The sequence below is a fragment of the Morone saxatilis genome, unplaced genomic scaffold (assembly GCF_004916995.1).
Source record: "Morone saxatilis isolate NCDOM2014 unplaced genomic scaffold, NCSU_SB_2.0 Contig1, whole genome shotgun sequence".
Lineage (NCBI taxonomy): Eukaryota > Metazoa > Chordata > Actinopteri > Moronidae > Morone > Morone saxatilis.
In genome coordinates, this window is record NW_023339651.1 from 19,492,531 (window position 1) to 19,508,932 (window position 16,402).

General features: G+C 40.9%; 1 protein-coding gene across 1 annotated transcript in view; it reads right to left on the reverse strand.

Annotated features, from left to right (window-relative positions):
- dnah9 (dynein, axonemal, heavy chain 9) overlaps positions 1–16,402 on the reverse strand; it is a 133,749-nt gene that overhangs the window by 31,862 nt on the left and 85,485 nt on the right. Inside the window, 9 exon segments of the mRNA XM_035670173.1 lie at positions 3,121–3,325; positions 6,536–6,658; positions 6,747–6,982; positions 7,509–7,697; positions 10,604–10,723; positions 11,864–12,058; positions 12,876–13,106; positions 13,661–13,840; positions 15,121–15,201. Coding sequence (XP_035526066.1) covers positions 3,121–3,325; positions 6,536–6,658; positions 6,747–6,982; positions 7,509–7,697; positions 10,604–10,723; positions 11,864–12,058; positions 12,876–13,106; positions 13,661–13,840; positions 15,121–15,201 — 1,560 coding nt within the window.

Consider the following 16,402-nt stretch of genomic DNA (forward strand, 5'->3'; position numbering starts at 1 on the left):
CACAATGCACTTGTAATTACCCTTGCTTGGGAAAAACAAACAATTAACCAGTCAGCAGAACACCCTAATTGGGATTAAAATGAGATATTACATCTATCATTTTTTTAGGCAAATGATTACTGAGTGCCACGGAGCAGCCCTGTTAAAGGTAATTTGGGAAGTGGAGCATTTTAGTTCTCATTAACGGCGACGGTCTGGGTAAGGACTGTGTCGGAGCAAAACACACACACACACACGGATGTAGACATACACTCGTATGCGCAGAGGGAGGACCGGCTGAGGTAGTTATTGTGGTAAAAGGTTGTACACTGATTCCCCGGGTGCTCTCTCCAAAAAGGCAACTTGACATTTTAAGCTCCTTAGCCCGTCTTTGGCTCGGTTAAATGAGAGCTCTTTCACCCGGCCGCCGTCTTACGGCTCAGCGGCAGCGCTAACCTCATTAAAGGTATAATGGCACAGAGTCATTCAGAGAATATAAACAGGTACAGCCAATTTGCACTTTGCTATCAGTCTGGTGATTGTTATCGGTCTGGGGTTGTTTACTGACAACAAAAAGCCATTCAGCACTTCATTCTACGGGCCCTGTTTTGATAGGAGGGTGTTCGGAGTGTACAGAGCGACACTCACCCCCACCACCACCACCCACCTTCAACTTTCAGTGTTAATTAAAATGATAAGTGAGTTCCAGATCTTGTTTTTTTTCACACCCTCCGATCTCAGTGAAATGCTAATTAAACAAGCTTCATTAAATCACATTTCACTTCTTCTCCATTGGATTTTGCTGAAGGGACAAAAGGCTTAAAATAACTCCGGCATTTTGGCGTTTTGTTTTTTTTTCTACCTCCTCCTCTCTCCCTTTATTAAAAATGCTGATGGATGAAAGCCTACAGGTCTGAATAAAGCGCTGCCTAACAGAGGCCCAACGCAAACAAGCACACCTCCAGAAAACCATCAAAATGCAAATGGGATTGTGTTGGAGTAAATCTGCCCGACCCGTTAACAGAGTTCCCACATTATCTTCCGTTCTGATCTCTCCGAGACGCTGCCGTCAGCCAGACATGTTCTGAACGGAGAGGGATTTATGATTTTCCCTTTCCCCCTCCACTAACAAGAGCTGCATTTAAGGAACAGTGGAAGCGTGTCAATGTGTTGTCTAATTGCTGTGGTACAGTAGCGCCACCGGCCAATCCATTTCAAACAGCTGACATGAAAAGAGCAGATTGTCGATGAGACGAGCGCGAGGCATCATTAGGCGCTGGAGCTTTGATCAAGTGAATTTCCGCTTAATTACAAACATTTACATTCACACCGTGGACCATGCTGTGGATATCCTAACTATCTGCTGCTCATTACTCCTCGAAACTCAGCCGTACAGCTGCCAGGAACCTGCTATATCTTACACAGCGTACAGAACCGGCCATTAACTCTGACCAGCAGTGACATCTTAAAGCTACAGCCGATGACGCCAACACTTATCAGCCGAAAGGAACAGCGGCTCGCCCCTCCTCGCAGTTGAGGGTCCAAGGTCCACACAACAAAGGCAGTCATTTACATTAAAAAAGGAAAATACACCTTAAAGCGCTTCGTATCCGCCTCTCCTTTGATTTTGGAGAGGCGGATGTGGATGTGTGAACATAAATGAGTCTGCCAAAGTGATAAGAAAAAGATGAAACTCCCTTGAGGATAGCATCAAGACACAATTATACAACTCCTGGAGCTCCATGATAAATGGAAGAATGTCTCAGGAACAGTACCCAGGGTGACTGTGACACAATGGTAAATTGTTAGTGCTTCAAAAGTTAATTTGATTTTTTGATTTAGGATTATTGGATTATTGCCTTTATGGATGATTCTTCACAGATGCAACAGAGTAACAATCCATGACATTCAAATATAAATACTTTTATCTTTTGCTAATGTCTATCATCATTTAACATTGTTGATACTTGCTGAAGTTCAGTTTTAGATTTAAAGCCATTTGTTGGGTAGGTCTTGTACAGTACTGATTTACTGAATCAATGCATAAAGCATTGAGTAGTTTGTATGAAAAATGGTGACCATCTTAATTGAACACAAATACGCCCACCACTTCAGTTTCTGTTCAACAGGAGCAAAATGCTGTGATAAACCCACTGCAAACAATGAAGTTAGCAACTAACTGGTAAACAGTGATAGTGATTTCCTTTAATTGCAAGTTATCATCATGTCTTTTTTTGGGGGCAGTGGAAACAAAATTTGGAAAAAAAATCACCACTTTGATACGGTAAACTAATTAGCAGTTGCTTATTTGAGAAAAATTTGAGAAAAATTATCCTTCATATGGTGTCATGTTTCCGGCCACCAGGCATCCAATATTCACTTTCTTTAACTCTTTTGGTCTTTACCAACTCTTGAAAAAATATCTGTCTCTTTAACTGCTAAATGCCCCAGCGAGTTCAATACTGTAATTGTGATACTGATTCAAAATTGATGTGAAGGTACACCTAATTTAAAAACTCTATTCAATGCACATTTAAATTGGTAATCTAATTTTCTGATTGTCACCCATGCGCATACAGTGACAAATTCAGACACACTCACACAGACACACATTCAGACAGACACACATTCACACAAACACACATTCACACACAGCCGTGAGGTGTCCCATTCTCCCTAAGTGAGAGACCCAAAGCCCCATAATTATCACACATCCACTTAGTTTGCCGTTAATCAAAGGAGCCAGCTGATTGTTTTGGAATCAAAGAGCCAGGACCTCAGGCCTCTTGTGATGTTTAAAGACAGACGGTGTTTTCTTGCCGACGTGTATGTGTTACAGATGGATAATGACGAGCGAGAGTGCTATGCCCGGCTTCTGGAGGCCCCCGACTCCTCTGACTGTTTCTTTTAATTACACCTGCACAGAAGAAATGTTAGGAGAGAAACTCAAAAGATTCCAATGTGGAACAGTTGTTTGTTCTCTGATAGCACCTGAAGAGTGTGACAGATATTGCTTTCATGTCTCCTCAGATACACTTTTACATTCCTGCGACATATCAGATGAACAGCGATCTGTCAAAATACCCTCTTTGTTGTAAAATATCAGGTAGCATTTCTCTCCACCGTCACTGATTTCCTCACCTTTAGCTGTTCCAGGTCAGGCCTCTCCATGCTGACCACCGCGGCCAGCAGCTGATCCTCCAGACCGTCTCTGGTCACTGTGAAATTTATCAAGGTGCACTGGGCCTGCAGCTCCGGCTGGTAGTGAGGGTTGGCGAGCTTGGTGTGCAGGATGAGGCGGAAGCTGGGGTTGTACTCGCACTCCTTGTCTCCGATCTTTATGTACCTGTTTGGGTAAACGAGGATGGGAAATCTTCTGATCATGGAGAGTCGCTAAACGGAAGCAAAGATTCTGATTTTGAAATGGCCAGACCTTACCAAGGCAGACACCAGTGAAGGGGATTCATCATTAAGAGCAATCCTATAATTAGCTCTCTTTTTTCAAAACTGTCATAAATGATCTCGTATCAAGACAAATGATTCCTCCTTGTTATGTCTAGTACACTTGTCTAATCAGTGGTTCTCCAAGAATGTCACTTAGAGTATAAAGCGGGTGTTATTCTTTTTCTTTCTTACTGCCAAAAAATGCCCTGGAAAGATCAAAACCAAGAATGTGTTAGTCTGTCTCACAATACTTCCTGACTTCTCTACCCTGCCTCTGACAATGCAAGTCTCTAAAAACAGCTCACAAATATATATAGCTTCATTTTAAAAAAGGCTCAGTAATTCCCCAAAACAGCTGGTCACTGTAGGTTTTAGCCAACGTCACTCAAACAGCTGTAAACAGTGCATTTGTTGGGGACTATTTTCAGTGGCGGATTAATACACATTTGGTGGTCTTGTGAGACTGTGGCAGCAGGTCAGTGCCTTATTTTTTCATTTTGTACACCAATGCAGTAATGTCTTATATTATTTTATCATTATTTTATACTGTTTTTTTTATTCTCTTAAATGTTGTTTTATGACTTAAAGGAGAGAGGGTGTTTTCCCTGTATGTATGTATTGACTTCTTTATAGCTTGGGGTAGCAATTTACTTTATAAGTTAGTTTATTAGTTGATGTGTATTGCAGTGGGGACTGTAAAAGAGCCATTTGTCCAAACCCCGTATTTAAAATAAATGCTGACAGTTGTTACAACTAGGTGTTGTCTGGTATCTTTTGGAAGGTTGTTACTAGCGATACTGTTTTTGATTGGATCTGTACTTTGTGTCAGTTTCTAATCTTTTCCTTTCCCTAACTTTTCAAACCCCCCCCCCCCCTCCAGTGTCTCCTTGTGGCATTATTGTTTGTATTATTGTTCAGTAGCAAAGACAACTGTTTTCCTCAGAGCCTAACTGAGTAAAGAAATGATCACCACCATTTTGGAAGAAAGAATCATGTTCACTCAAGAGGTAAATTGAAATTGTTACAATTTATATAGAGTTTTGGAGCAGCTGTAATGATGTGCGTTGCATAGTAACAACATGGTTTGAGTAATGTTGAAGAAGGGTCGACGTATCAAGAACACCATCGCTTCATATCCTCTGTTAAGAGTAGCAGCTCCTTTTTGTTTGCATAGCGGTGAATGTGAGCGGTGCAGAGGAAAAGGTGAGCAGTGAAGTATCAGTCTGGCAGTAAATGTACAGTGTAGGTCACAGATTGTCAGTGAATAAAGGCGGCACACTCTCAAAAGCAACGTTAAGCTCCTGTGTGTGCTGTTTCCCAGCTTCTGGAATAGCCTCGCTATGACGATCAGCTCCACCTAGAAAAAGCATGATCCTCTTCCTCTGTGCTGTAAATCGAGCCTTCATGTTCCCGGTGGCAGACTTCATAGACCTTTTTCACGTCAGGTATTTTGACATGAAACAGTAGGGTAATCACCAATTGTGTTACTAATGATACTAATTAAGGTTCAATTATGATTTCCATAAACCAAAGCAGTATTGATCATTTCAACTTTAGAACAAACTGCAACATATGAATGACAAGGCTGAAGGCCAATAAGAAACAAACACCAAAAACTATTTTAGTGATTCACTTCATGTCTCAGCCAGACATGTAATGCACTAGTGGTGTCACAACTCCAGCCAACTCTACTCATTCATTCTCTTGTCTGCTCTGCTTTGCTTTCCCTCCCACGTACTAGCTTTTCTGTCATTACAGAGCCAGCCACTCCCTCCTGCCCTGCAGTAACTCCTTTCACACCAATCTCCATCACCTGACCTCCCCCGCCCACCCGCATTCTCATCAGTGATGCAGTGTATGTACTGGCCCATTTCCACTCATTCCCTGCCAGATTGTCTATTGTGTTTCCATCTTAGCTTTCCAGCCTTTTCTCTGGCCTGTCTGACCACTTCTTGGATAAGTTTGCTTGTTTTGATCTGCCTGCCTGGTTTTGACTTTTGCCGCCTGTATTTTTGAATACGGGTAAACTGGAACCTTTATCTAACCAATGGGATTTTTTCTACTGACTTAATGAACTTGTTAATACACTACGATATAGAAAATTGGCAAAATTATTTTTTAAATCAGGAACTATCTTATTAAAGTACAAGTACACAAGATTAGAAATCTGAGCAAGGATTTAATGCCACCTTTCCATACTTTTTGGATACTGGATGTAACAGATACATTTAAGTCAGATCCAAAAACACTGAGTTCATTCTTGACCTTGGAAAAAGCCGATAATAAAACAATCTCAACCTCTGTTTGAAACGTTGAGTTTCCAATGTCAAGAATGAAATTTTAAGCTGACATGTATGAGAAATAATTTGTACATCTACACTTCTATGACAAATGGGCAAACACCATTTGCTGATGAAGATGATACGACAAGACTGACCGCCAGTAATGAATGGAACAGAGGTGAGACTGTCTGATGGTTCAATACCCAGCTCTAAATGTTCCCTTTTTAGATAAAATGAACGCATTTATAGAGGGTTCTTTAAATGTGGGTAAAAAAAACAGGCAAATTATTCCTTTCCCATTGCCAATAGACGACTTAGGCTTTCTGTATCCAATATCAAGGACATGCAAAAAACAGTAAACAGTAGAAAGCAGCATGGAAGCCAGTGACAATGTTAAGTGGTAATGTTTCTATATGTTTTACTTCAGTCTCCCCTTTAAACTCAGCACTGATGAATCAGGAGAAGCTCTGTCACCTCACTGTCCGGCCAGCGTTGCATCTTGAACGATATGAACAAAATCACTGTTGCGCCCATAAACTGTAAACAACAATAATGTTTCTGGCTATTTACCCACAAACGTTCGGAACAACGCGCGCCAGTTGGAAAAGGGTTAGGAAATTTGCATGTCCACACGGGTGTCATGTTTCCATCACTGCTGATTGGAGCTGGAGCCAAAAAATACAAATAACTACTGCAAAGTCCTTTGACCCGGGAATGAATGCCAACTGCACCCATTCCCACTGAAGACAAACGCCAGATGTGTGTGGATGTTAGTGGGTTTTTTGTCTTGTGTGAAAGGTAGTATTTTTACAGACTCAAGTGCTCTTTACCTGCCCTTCTTAATGGTTTCTCTGCCCAGCAGAGGTCCAAGAACAGGATCCAACGTTTCCTCCAAGTTCTCTATCAGAACCACATCGCCTGCTGCCAGTGCTCTTTCTATGGCGTCCAGGTACCTTTCAGGGCAAAACAGGAGAATCCCTCGATCAAAATCTGCTCCAAAAAATGACCATGTGCATATTTGTTCACCACAAAGCCTTTTACCCTCTCTGTCCGATGCGGATGATGCGCAGGTTTTCGCCGTATTTGGTTTTGATCCACTTGATGCCCTGCAGCTGGGGGTCCACCATGAGGGGCCAGCGCTGGCAGGAAGTGAGAATGGTGGCGTTCTCAGTGGACATCCTGTCAGCGGGCAGCCCCTCATTCTGCCACGCCGCAATATCCGCGTCGTCTGTCAGCATGGTCAGAGGGTCCAGGTTGGGGGTCACTGGGATGGGAACCTTACAGAAGATATCAATGAGTACATGCTAAGTTTGAATTATACCACTCTGGTTAGATAATAGAGTAACTATGGAAAGTTTGCTGTACCACTGCTGCATTCTGAGGTTTCACTAATTTGTTTAGTGATTCCAATGTTATAATAACCTGCAGAAATGATGCAAAAAGAGCACAGTTCATCGAACTGAACCTAGGATTTCCTAAAGCAACTCAATTAAAAAAGCGGAAAAATGAACGTGCACTGTACATTTGTTGGGACATTTTAATCTGTGTAAACTTAACTTTGAGCTATCTCTTGTTTAGTGTAAACCTGCACAACACTGGCTGGAGCTAAAACAATAAAACCATTTAAAGTTTAATTTAATGTTGTCTTCATGCTCAGCAATGAGTGAGGTGAAAAAGTGAAAATTGGAAATTGGAAAAACACAAGCAATGCACGCAATCATTCTTCTCAACATCCACTTACATTTTATGGGAAAGTGCGTGTCAGGTACCACCAGTTAACGCACAAGTATAAATCCCACCCACCTGCAGCTGACTGAGATAAGGCCTCCAGGTGTTGTCCATGAGCTGAAGCCTGTAGTGCTTGGTGAAGTATCCCAGGTAGGAGATGAAGGCGGTGATGAGGAGGACGTCCCCGCAGAGAGTCCTCTCCTGTTTCTTAAAGTTTTCTACAGCCTCTGCCCAGCGGACGTTCTCAGATGCCAGACCTCCCACCTGAAATGCGGGGGCAGACAGAGCACATTATTTTGTTTTACAGATTTATAGCATACTCCCAATGGGCGTCATTTAAAATCAAATCTAAATGGATCTACGGCTGCAGTCGTTGATGAGCAGCCTTGTGAACGCCAGGAAATCTCCAGAACAACAATGCCTCGCAACCTTCAAGTCCTTTTTTTATTAGGTTTTCATATCCTTTATCACCTCTCAGCTCGCGTACCAACACCTCTACTCTTTACTGCGGAAATGATGCAATTTCCCTCAGGGATCAATAAAGTTCACCTTAATATCTTATATCTTCCGAGGCCCCGCACTTTGATACAGACTGTAACTTCTCAGCATACAGCATGGAAACACTGTACACTTCAGCAGGTTGACTGCATTTGCATTGATATTTGTGATTGACTAGCAGATGAGCACAACCTCTCTTCCCTTTGTTGCTCCTGTCAGGCCTTTTGAAAGCTTCCTCTGAATAATTTAGATTATCATACAAACAGTGTCAACACTCATCTTTTTGTTGTGCTGCTGTCAGCAAGAGATTTACACACTGGCAGATGATGGTGGGATTTATGTGTGTCTGTGTGTGTCTGTGTGTGTATGTGTGCAAACATATGAATTGTGCACCTACAGTAAGAAAGAGACAGCCACACTAACGAGCAGAGGTAAAAATAGTTTTTCGGTATACATGTGTATAAGTACAGGTTTGTGCACTAGGGGTATGATGGAAAAGCTACAAAATATCTCCATTCAGATTTATACCAGTAGTTATAAATCATCTATATTGCTTCAATTTCAGTTGTTTGAATTGTTTCCTACACCTATTTATACCCTGTACTGCATACTGTATATAGGTATAAGTAAAGCTGCTTACAACTTATAACTTTTATGGGACAATATAACCCAAATTAATCAAATGAAGCATTTATTTCTATTTGAAGCCCACCTTTAAAAAATGAAACAAGGCAAAGAGTCTACAGACATGCTAGCAGCTCTGTGAGGTTGTATTCAGGCATAGCATGCTAACAATCTCACATTAACAATGCTAACATGCTGATGCTAAGCAGTTAGAATACACAAATATATGAATCCCACCATGGTGAAGGTATGACCCACCCTACTCCGATTAGCTTACACTGATATTCTTGTCCTAACCAATCACTCCTCAACCCCTAAACCTAATTAACCCAATCAATGAAGGTTATTAGCCAATCAGAGGCAGTGTAGGGGGGAAGGATTCGTAATTTGGCGTGGAATATAATATTTATCATGTTCACAATGTACTGTAAAGTAAGCTTGTTAGCATGCTAGTATTTGCTAGTTAGTCCTGAAGACAAAGTAGGTCATTCATTTATCAGATATTTGGTCACAAACAAATTGGATTTTTGATATGATGATACTGCTGGAGGAAAGGTTAAGGGATCACTGAGGTGGATAAAAACATATCCTGAGGGAGCCATGGACATTTGCACAAAATTCCATTGCAATCCATGAAACTGTTGCTGAGATATTTCAGTCTGGACCGAAGTGGTGGACCAACTTTTCCATTGCAACCATGGCTAAAAAGGGACTCTAAACTGGGTGTAAACAGGAGCTGTGTAAATGTTAATGGTCCAGGTGGAAATGAATAATGGAAATAGAACAGGAGGTTTTAACAGTGGGAATATAAAAGTCATAATTCCACTGGGCCATCATTTTATTCTTACTGGAGGATGTGTATGTAATGAGAGGAAGCCCAGATGATGTTAAATTCAAAACTACTGAAGAATAAACAGGCTATAATTGCTCAATGGACAAAAAAGAAAAAAAAACAAATTGGCTTGTAGTGCCTATGAAAAAAAGGAGCTAAGCTATGGACCAACATCTTGTATGCTTGCATCTTGGCCATTCTTGCATGCACTCTTGAGACAATCCCTAACTTCAGCTTGGCATTTTCCATCTACCGTCAAGTCATGCAAGTTGCCAGGCATCAATATCAGACCATGAGGTTTGAATATCAGTTGGGCTTTCTCCAGCAATCAACAGCAAGTCTGTCGAGGACTGATGAAAAGTTATTGTGGATAAACCATGTCAAATGCCTGAAAATGCCATGAAAAGTTACTTCTCTTCTCTCCTTTTCTGTAACTGTCCAATCATGTTTTTCATGTTCTTTGTGTTTTAGGCATCTGAGGCATATTGCATGGATGTAGAGAAAAATGAAATGTTAAGAAAGTGTATATAGTTCTCTGTGTCTGTTTTTATACTAACATATTGTGTGATTTTTGATGTGTGTTTTCTCTGCTGAACATTGTCTGTCATGTGACTTTACCTGTACACAGATCATGTGACTACTTGCTAAGAGATATATGTTATATATTGCCCTGATGTAGGCCTGAATGGCTGAACAGCGTAGGCATGTTTTTCAACGGTTACTATGAGTAAATAGCCATGAGATAGTATAAGCTTTTTAAAATCACTGCCCTCTTGAGTGCCTCAGATTTGTTCTACAGTTCTAATCATGAAATGTTAGACTGCTTTGGGTGCAAGGAGTTGCACACTTTTTCTCTATGAATACTGAGCATTTTCTAAGCATTTTTGCACCCTGCAAGGTGCACAGGATGTCTGTGTGTTTTTATTTGACTGAGTTATGACTGAGAAGATGAAGATTTGGTCACAACTGGGGACAAATATTAGTGTACAAATATTAGTGTACAAATTCTAATTCAGTTTGTATCTGATCAGAATGCATTATCTGTTCATGTCCAAATAATAATTTATAGGTTTACACCTCTGTATGTGAAGCTAAAAAAAGAGTGTCACACTAATGAGCAGAGATAATAATAGCTGGTGTGTGTGTGTGTGCGCATGTGTGTATGTGTGTGCGTGTGTATGTGTGCTCTGCGTGACCCCGCTGTTGCCCTCCTCACCAGACGGTTGGCCAGGGAAATGGTGTGCGCGGTTGACTCTGCTTCCTGCTGGCACTTGAGCTTGTCTGCAGTGGCTTTCTCAAACTTGGCTGTCAGCTTGGCCAAGTTCTCATTAAGGTGCTGATAGGCCACACACACACACACACACACAGAGACACACACAGAAATAGAGAAAAATTGGCACTTGTTAAAATACAGCGTGGTCATAAAGAATCTTCAAAGACAAAGAACAAAGATAGCCAAAGTCTCTCCACGAAAGAAACTTGAGAGTGTGTGAAAACTTAGGTAAAACTTATCATTCCCTCCGCTATGGATTTATTTGGCATATGGAAGCAATTAGCACAAGGACAAACAGGATTAATCGGTGGAGAGGCACACAGGTTCAGTAGATTAGTTTGAGGATTGCTAATTCCCCTTGGCTCCGAACCCACTCTCTGCTCAAGCGATCTGACTGAGGGCTGAAAAATGACAGCGAGAAGTCATGCTGGATCTTATTAAGAGTCGTCACTCTGCACTCTGCAGGGTTTGATGTAAGCAGCCGCCGCTGCCACCGCAGCATCCCGGGTACCGTGTTCTGCTGGGGCCTCTCTCTGGCGCTCCGATGTGCTGAATGTCAAACGCCACTGAGAAACAATTATTTACAGCTGCTTTTATCAATAGGGTTTTTAGGTTGATGGATTTGGTTTTAGATTAATGAACAGTAAAAGCCTTTAATAGCACTTACACCAGCTTTGTATTGATGAAATGCTGGTGGTATATCATTACTGACAGAGCTCATGTGTCAACTGTCACTCAAGCCTTGATAAAATAATTCATATCCTGAATTTTTTCTCCAGCTTATAGCCTCTGGTTCTTGTTTTTGTTTTATTTCTGTAGCATCAAATTCTTATTATGCTGCATATCTTCTGGGTTTGATAATAATAGTTGATCCACGCTGATGTCTCAGGAATCTTTTATGGCTAGGTGCTTTCATAAGTCATTTCTCAGCCCACATTCTATTTTGTACAGAAGTCAGCCCAACAACTAAAGTTTTAAGACACTTTAGTGTTTGTGTCAGTGCGTTTCTGTGTCAAAGAAATGACTGGAAAACAAGACTTCAAAGAACAGTAAGTCTTTTCTTTAATAAAATGGTAATGCAATTTCATAGAATATATCCTCTGGATTTTAGATATTGAAATTGCCTTCTTTTGAAACAGATACTTGGCATATAGCAAATAAACTTTTCATTTCCTGTGTCGTCAGTCCAATACAGTGGCTTACATTGATCTTGCTCTTGATGGCGGAGAGCTTCTCCTGTGCAGCAGCCAGCTCTGCGTTGGCCTTGCTCAGAGCCTGACGCTTGGGCTCCACCTCGCAGTAAACCTCGTAGAACTTGACGATGTTCAAAACCCAGGAGCACAGGCCGGCTGCCGCGTTCGACTTGGAGGCCACCAGCTCTGGCTGGAACTCTGGATCCTGGGGGAGATTGAAAAGACGCATCATCAGGGCTCTGAAAGTATTGCTTTAATGTTCTGCAGCGGCAGAACGCAATAATACTTTTCAGACCAGAATCTGCCTTTCTGACATTTGTTCTTCCATATAAAAATAATTAGTCAACTGCGGACCCCATGTCTGCAAGTCAGAGTCCCCATACATGAGAAGTTTCACTGCCTTTAGGGTCTCAATATGCGCCTTTAGTGCTCTAAATTGGATTTTATCAGATGTTAAAATTGTCATATTTGTTAACAGTCTCTTGTGCTGTCAGTGTCACTGATTCTAGTGAATTATGTGTGCCTAAACTCTTAAAAATGTATATTTAGAAATTTAATAAACAAATTTTCCAGTATTCTTAAAGTCACGGTTTACTTTTCTTCTTAACTTCTTCATAAATGTTTTAACATTTGTTTTTGACCACTACCATTAAATATTAAAGGTCTGTTTTAAAAGAAATATATAAAATCATGTTAGATCAATGGTCTGGAAACTGGATCAGTGTGGTGCACACGGTGCAGCAGGTAAAGCCAAAATTCACTTTAAATTCACCGACTTACCAACTATGCGCTCCATTGAACTTCATAATCAGGGCGGCTGTTAAATTTGTAACACTTAATTAACCGGTTGATTTTCTCTGGCTGTCATTTGGACACTCGGCAGCCATAATGTGCCACTGTCATTGTAGTCACGCCCCTGCTAAATTTATGACCTATTAGTTAAACTTGCCAAGCGGCAGACAATGCACACTGTGCGCTGTTAGCGTTGATTTTAATGAATCGGGGCTAATTGAAAGGCTCACCTGCAGGTAAGGCTGAATAGCTTTCAGACAAGTCTCTGGGATGTTCTCCTTGTTGAAGTTTATCAGACAGTCCAGGAACGCGTCCACTTTGGCCATCATCACCTTTGCGGCCTTCCAGCTACGATCCTTTGGGACTTTGCCACCCGGTGCTGTCAGGACCATGACGGCCGCCGTGACGTTGGTCACCGCCGCCACCGGAGAGCCGAATGACTTCAACTCTGTCAAGTTGTTCTGAAGTAGGCGAGATAGAGGGAATAATAGAAGCTACGATTTAATTGAGTTTGAACAACTGCATATCTCTGTGGTCTACTGAGGGGAAAAGAGAGAGAAAAGGGAAAGGATTAGAATAAAGGAAGAAGAACCTGTGCTGACTTTGAGAAGACAACAGAGAATTCTAATTAGGGCATCTTTAGAGAGCTCTAAGCAGTGATTGAACTGTCGGTTCTGCTTGTTTGAACAGAGAGCACCTTTTAAACACAGAGGGTGTTTTTGAAAATCCCCAAGGCTGCTCATAAACCTACACGGGATGTGAGGATGAAGTTAAATGCCTGCAGAACATAGAGAAGATATTATTTTAGCAAAGACCCGGCTAAATCTTGTGATTCAATAATCTTTTATACAGTTCAAGGCCTGTGTGGACATAACTTATTTCACTGAAGCTGGCAAAACTAAATCAAACAAAGAGAAAAAGGACACAACCACTCTTAAAAGAGAAGAAAACTAAAGGAGAAGAGTATGACAGAGCAAATCAATAAGACACAGAGTGGTTTATGAGAGTAACTGACCTTATTGAGAGTGTTAAGGGCATCCTGAGCAGCTAGGAGAGCTGGTTCAGCTTTGGCTAAGTCTTCCTCGCAGTCTCTCTGTTTGCCACTGACCACAACAGCAATGGCTGCCACCTTTTCCTCTTCCTCGTCAGCTACTGCCTTCTCCTTGGACACCTTCTCAGTTTCTATCCCAACCACCTGGGGACAGCACAAATGATATATTGCTGATGTTAAAGCTGCAGTAGGTAATCATTATAAAAATATTTTTTGCTGACATTTTCACTATATCCTGACAGTAGAACATGAGACAGATAATCTGTGAAAAGCACTAGGAGGAGTCAGAGGGGCCCGATTTTTTCACAGGCTATCTGTCTCATGTACTGCTCAAAAGACACAATGAAAATTTCAGCAAATATGACAAAAGGTTAGTTCTATAAAAGCTACCTACTGCCACTTTAATGGTGAAAGCTCAGTTCGTGGTACAGTTTTACAAAGCAAATTAAAATAACCTTCCAAACAAGTCACATTTACAAAAAGTGACTTAATATGCTATTAAACATCTGCTTTAGGCAACTTTAAATGCTGACAAACCCTGAGTGGCTGCTAGAAAAGTTTGACATGGAGGTAATATCCAGAAAAACATTGTTGTTCCCCCGTCTGACCTATGTGAGATCAATCCATAACAGAAGATAAGAGAAGATGAAAAAGATCAGAGGTTTAAGTCCAGCTTTCTCTGAATTTCTCACGCTGTAGTGAGCAGTTTCTACCACCACCCCCAACACCAGGAATCCATCTGTGGATTATCCAGAGTAAAGGGGACATTTTGTTCCTGGAAGGACAAGCTGGTGCTGGATTTTTTAGATGTAATTTTTCATTTCTTTGAGCACCACAAGAGAAATCCCACTCAGCTCCATTCTACTGGGGTCAATGTGGAGATCTCAGAGACATATCTGAGCAAATGAAACCAAACCATCTGCATGGCTAGATACCCCTAGAGGTACTGTAAGTGAGAAAATACCAACATTTGATTGATGTTAATGTCTCCTCATATGCAACATGTTCTTGCCTGGAATCACATTGCCCAGGCCATCTCACTCTACAATGGAAATCTGAGTCCAGCCCCAAGTTAGGCCTTATATAAACTTGCCAATAAGGACAATGTCTTCCTGAAAACACTCAATCATGGCCTATCACATTCACATAACTTTGTGTAACTGTTGTTGCCTATGCTAGATTTTTCTATTTCCTGAATAATATCAATTATTCCAATTTTTTTTTTGATTTTTCCTTTTTTGCTTGCTGCTTGTTGTATCATAACTGTAAATATGTTTCAGTCCTAGTGCTGTGCTTAAAATGAACATTACTTTATCTAGCCTCTGTGTGTTACATGGAGTGTGGCCATTGTCATGCATGCACAACCTGTCCTTAGAAATCCAAAAAAACAGACTTTAAAAAAGAAAACAAAAACGTGTTCTTGCCTGGATCAGCTTGTCAGCGTCCTCGTTCTTCTGCTTGAGTTCCACTTCTTGAGCAGCCAGCTTGGCCTTAAGGTCATCCACCTATCAGAGGATGAGACAGGGAGACCAAGAGGTCAGGAGATGTGACTGGAGATCTGGATGAATGAACTGTAGCTCATAAACACTACACCAGAATGGAATAGCCTCCCCTAGTTCAAATTCCATACATCTACAGTGTGTATGTAGGCTTTTCAATCTACCCTTCATTCAAACTTTAATCTAATCTGTGGAGTTTTCTTATAAACAATCAGCAGTGGTGGAAAATACATTCACTCAAGTGCAATTTCAAAGTGCTTATATTTTCTATTTTATGCTACATTATGCTTCACAATATTTATTTGGCAGCCATAATTACTAGTTACTGAAGTAAAATATGATCTTTTACAAACATTTGATGATTTTAATACATGACTCTAACCAAAATAATATAAAGTTATAAGTTCAATTTTAGCTCAACTTAAAAAAGTGGAGGTTGTGTATATAATGGGAGGAGGCCTAGATGAATGTTAGGCTGGTGTCTGTTATTAAAAAATGCTAAAGCTTGACTGATTGACTCACAGTTAGTAGTTGACTACAAAACAGAGAAATCAAATCTGCTTCCTAAAGTTGAGAGCTTCTTTGAGTCATCAACTACATCAGTGTTACTCTTTTAAATCTCTGCTCCTCTGCAGACCAAACTATTTAAAAATCTGTCTTTTTAATACTTACATAATGACAATCACATCTGCTTCCTTGTTGCTTGCAAGATTGGATCGTTTAATATCCAGATACAGAGCTCATTTGTAATGACACTCAGGTGTAAGAGTTACTTACTGTATCTGTTTGGATTATTTGTTCATATCCGCATAATCTATTCATGTTCATTTGCATCACTACCAGGTACGGGCAGTGAGCAAAGCGTTAGTGTAAGGCTCAATACAGACATCAGGGTTCCCACTCTTTTTAAGAAATTGTTTTCCAGGACCTTTCCAGAACATTTTCTAGTAGTTTTTGTTGGCAGTCCAGGACAGCACAGCATCGCTTACAAACCTTGCAACCTCACTGTGACCACAACACTCCACGAAGTCGCTGTGCCCAACTGTCATTTTTACATTTGTGTATGGACATGAGTTAATCAGTCCAGCGTACATACGAGGGGAGGAAGAAAAGACCACATGCATTATTATGAGGGCAGTAATCAATAGAGCATATATAGAGGGGGGGGGGGGGGTGCTGACAATAATCTATTTTTGTCTCATTAAAT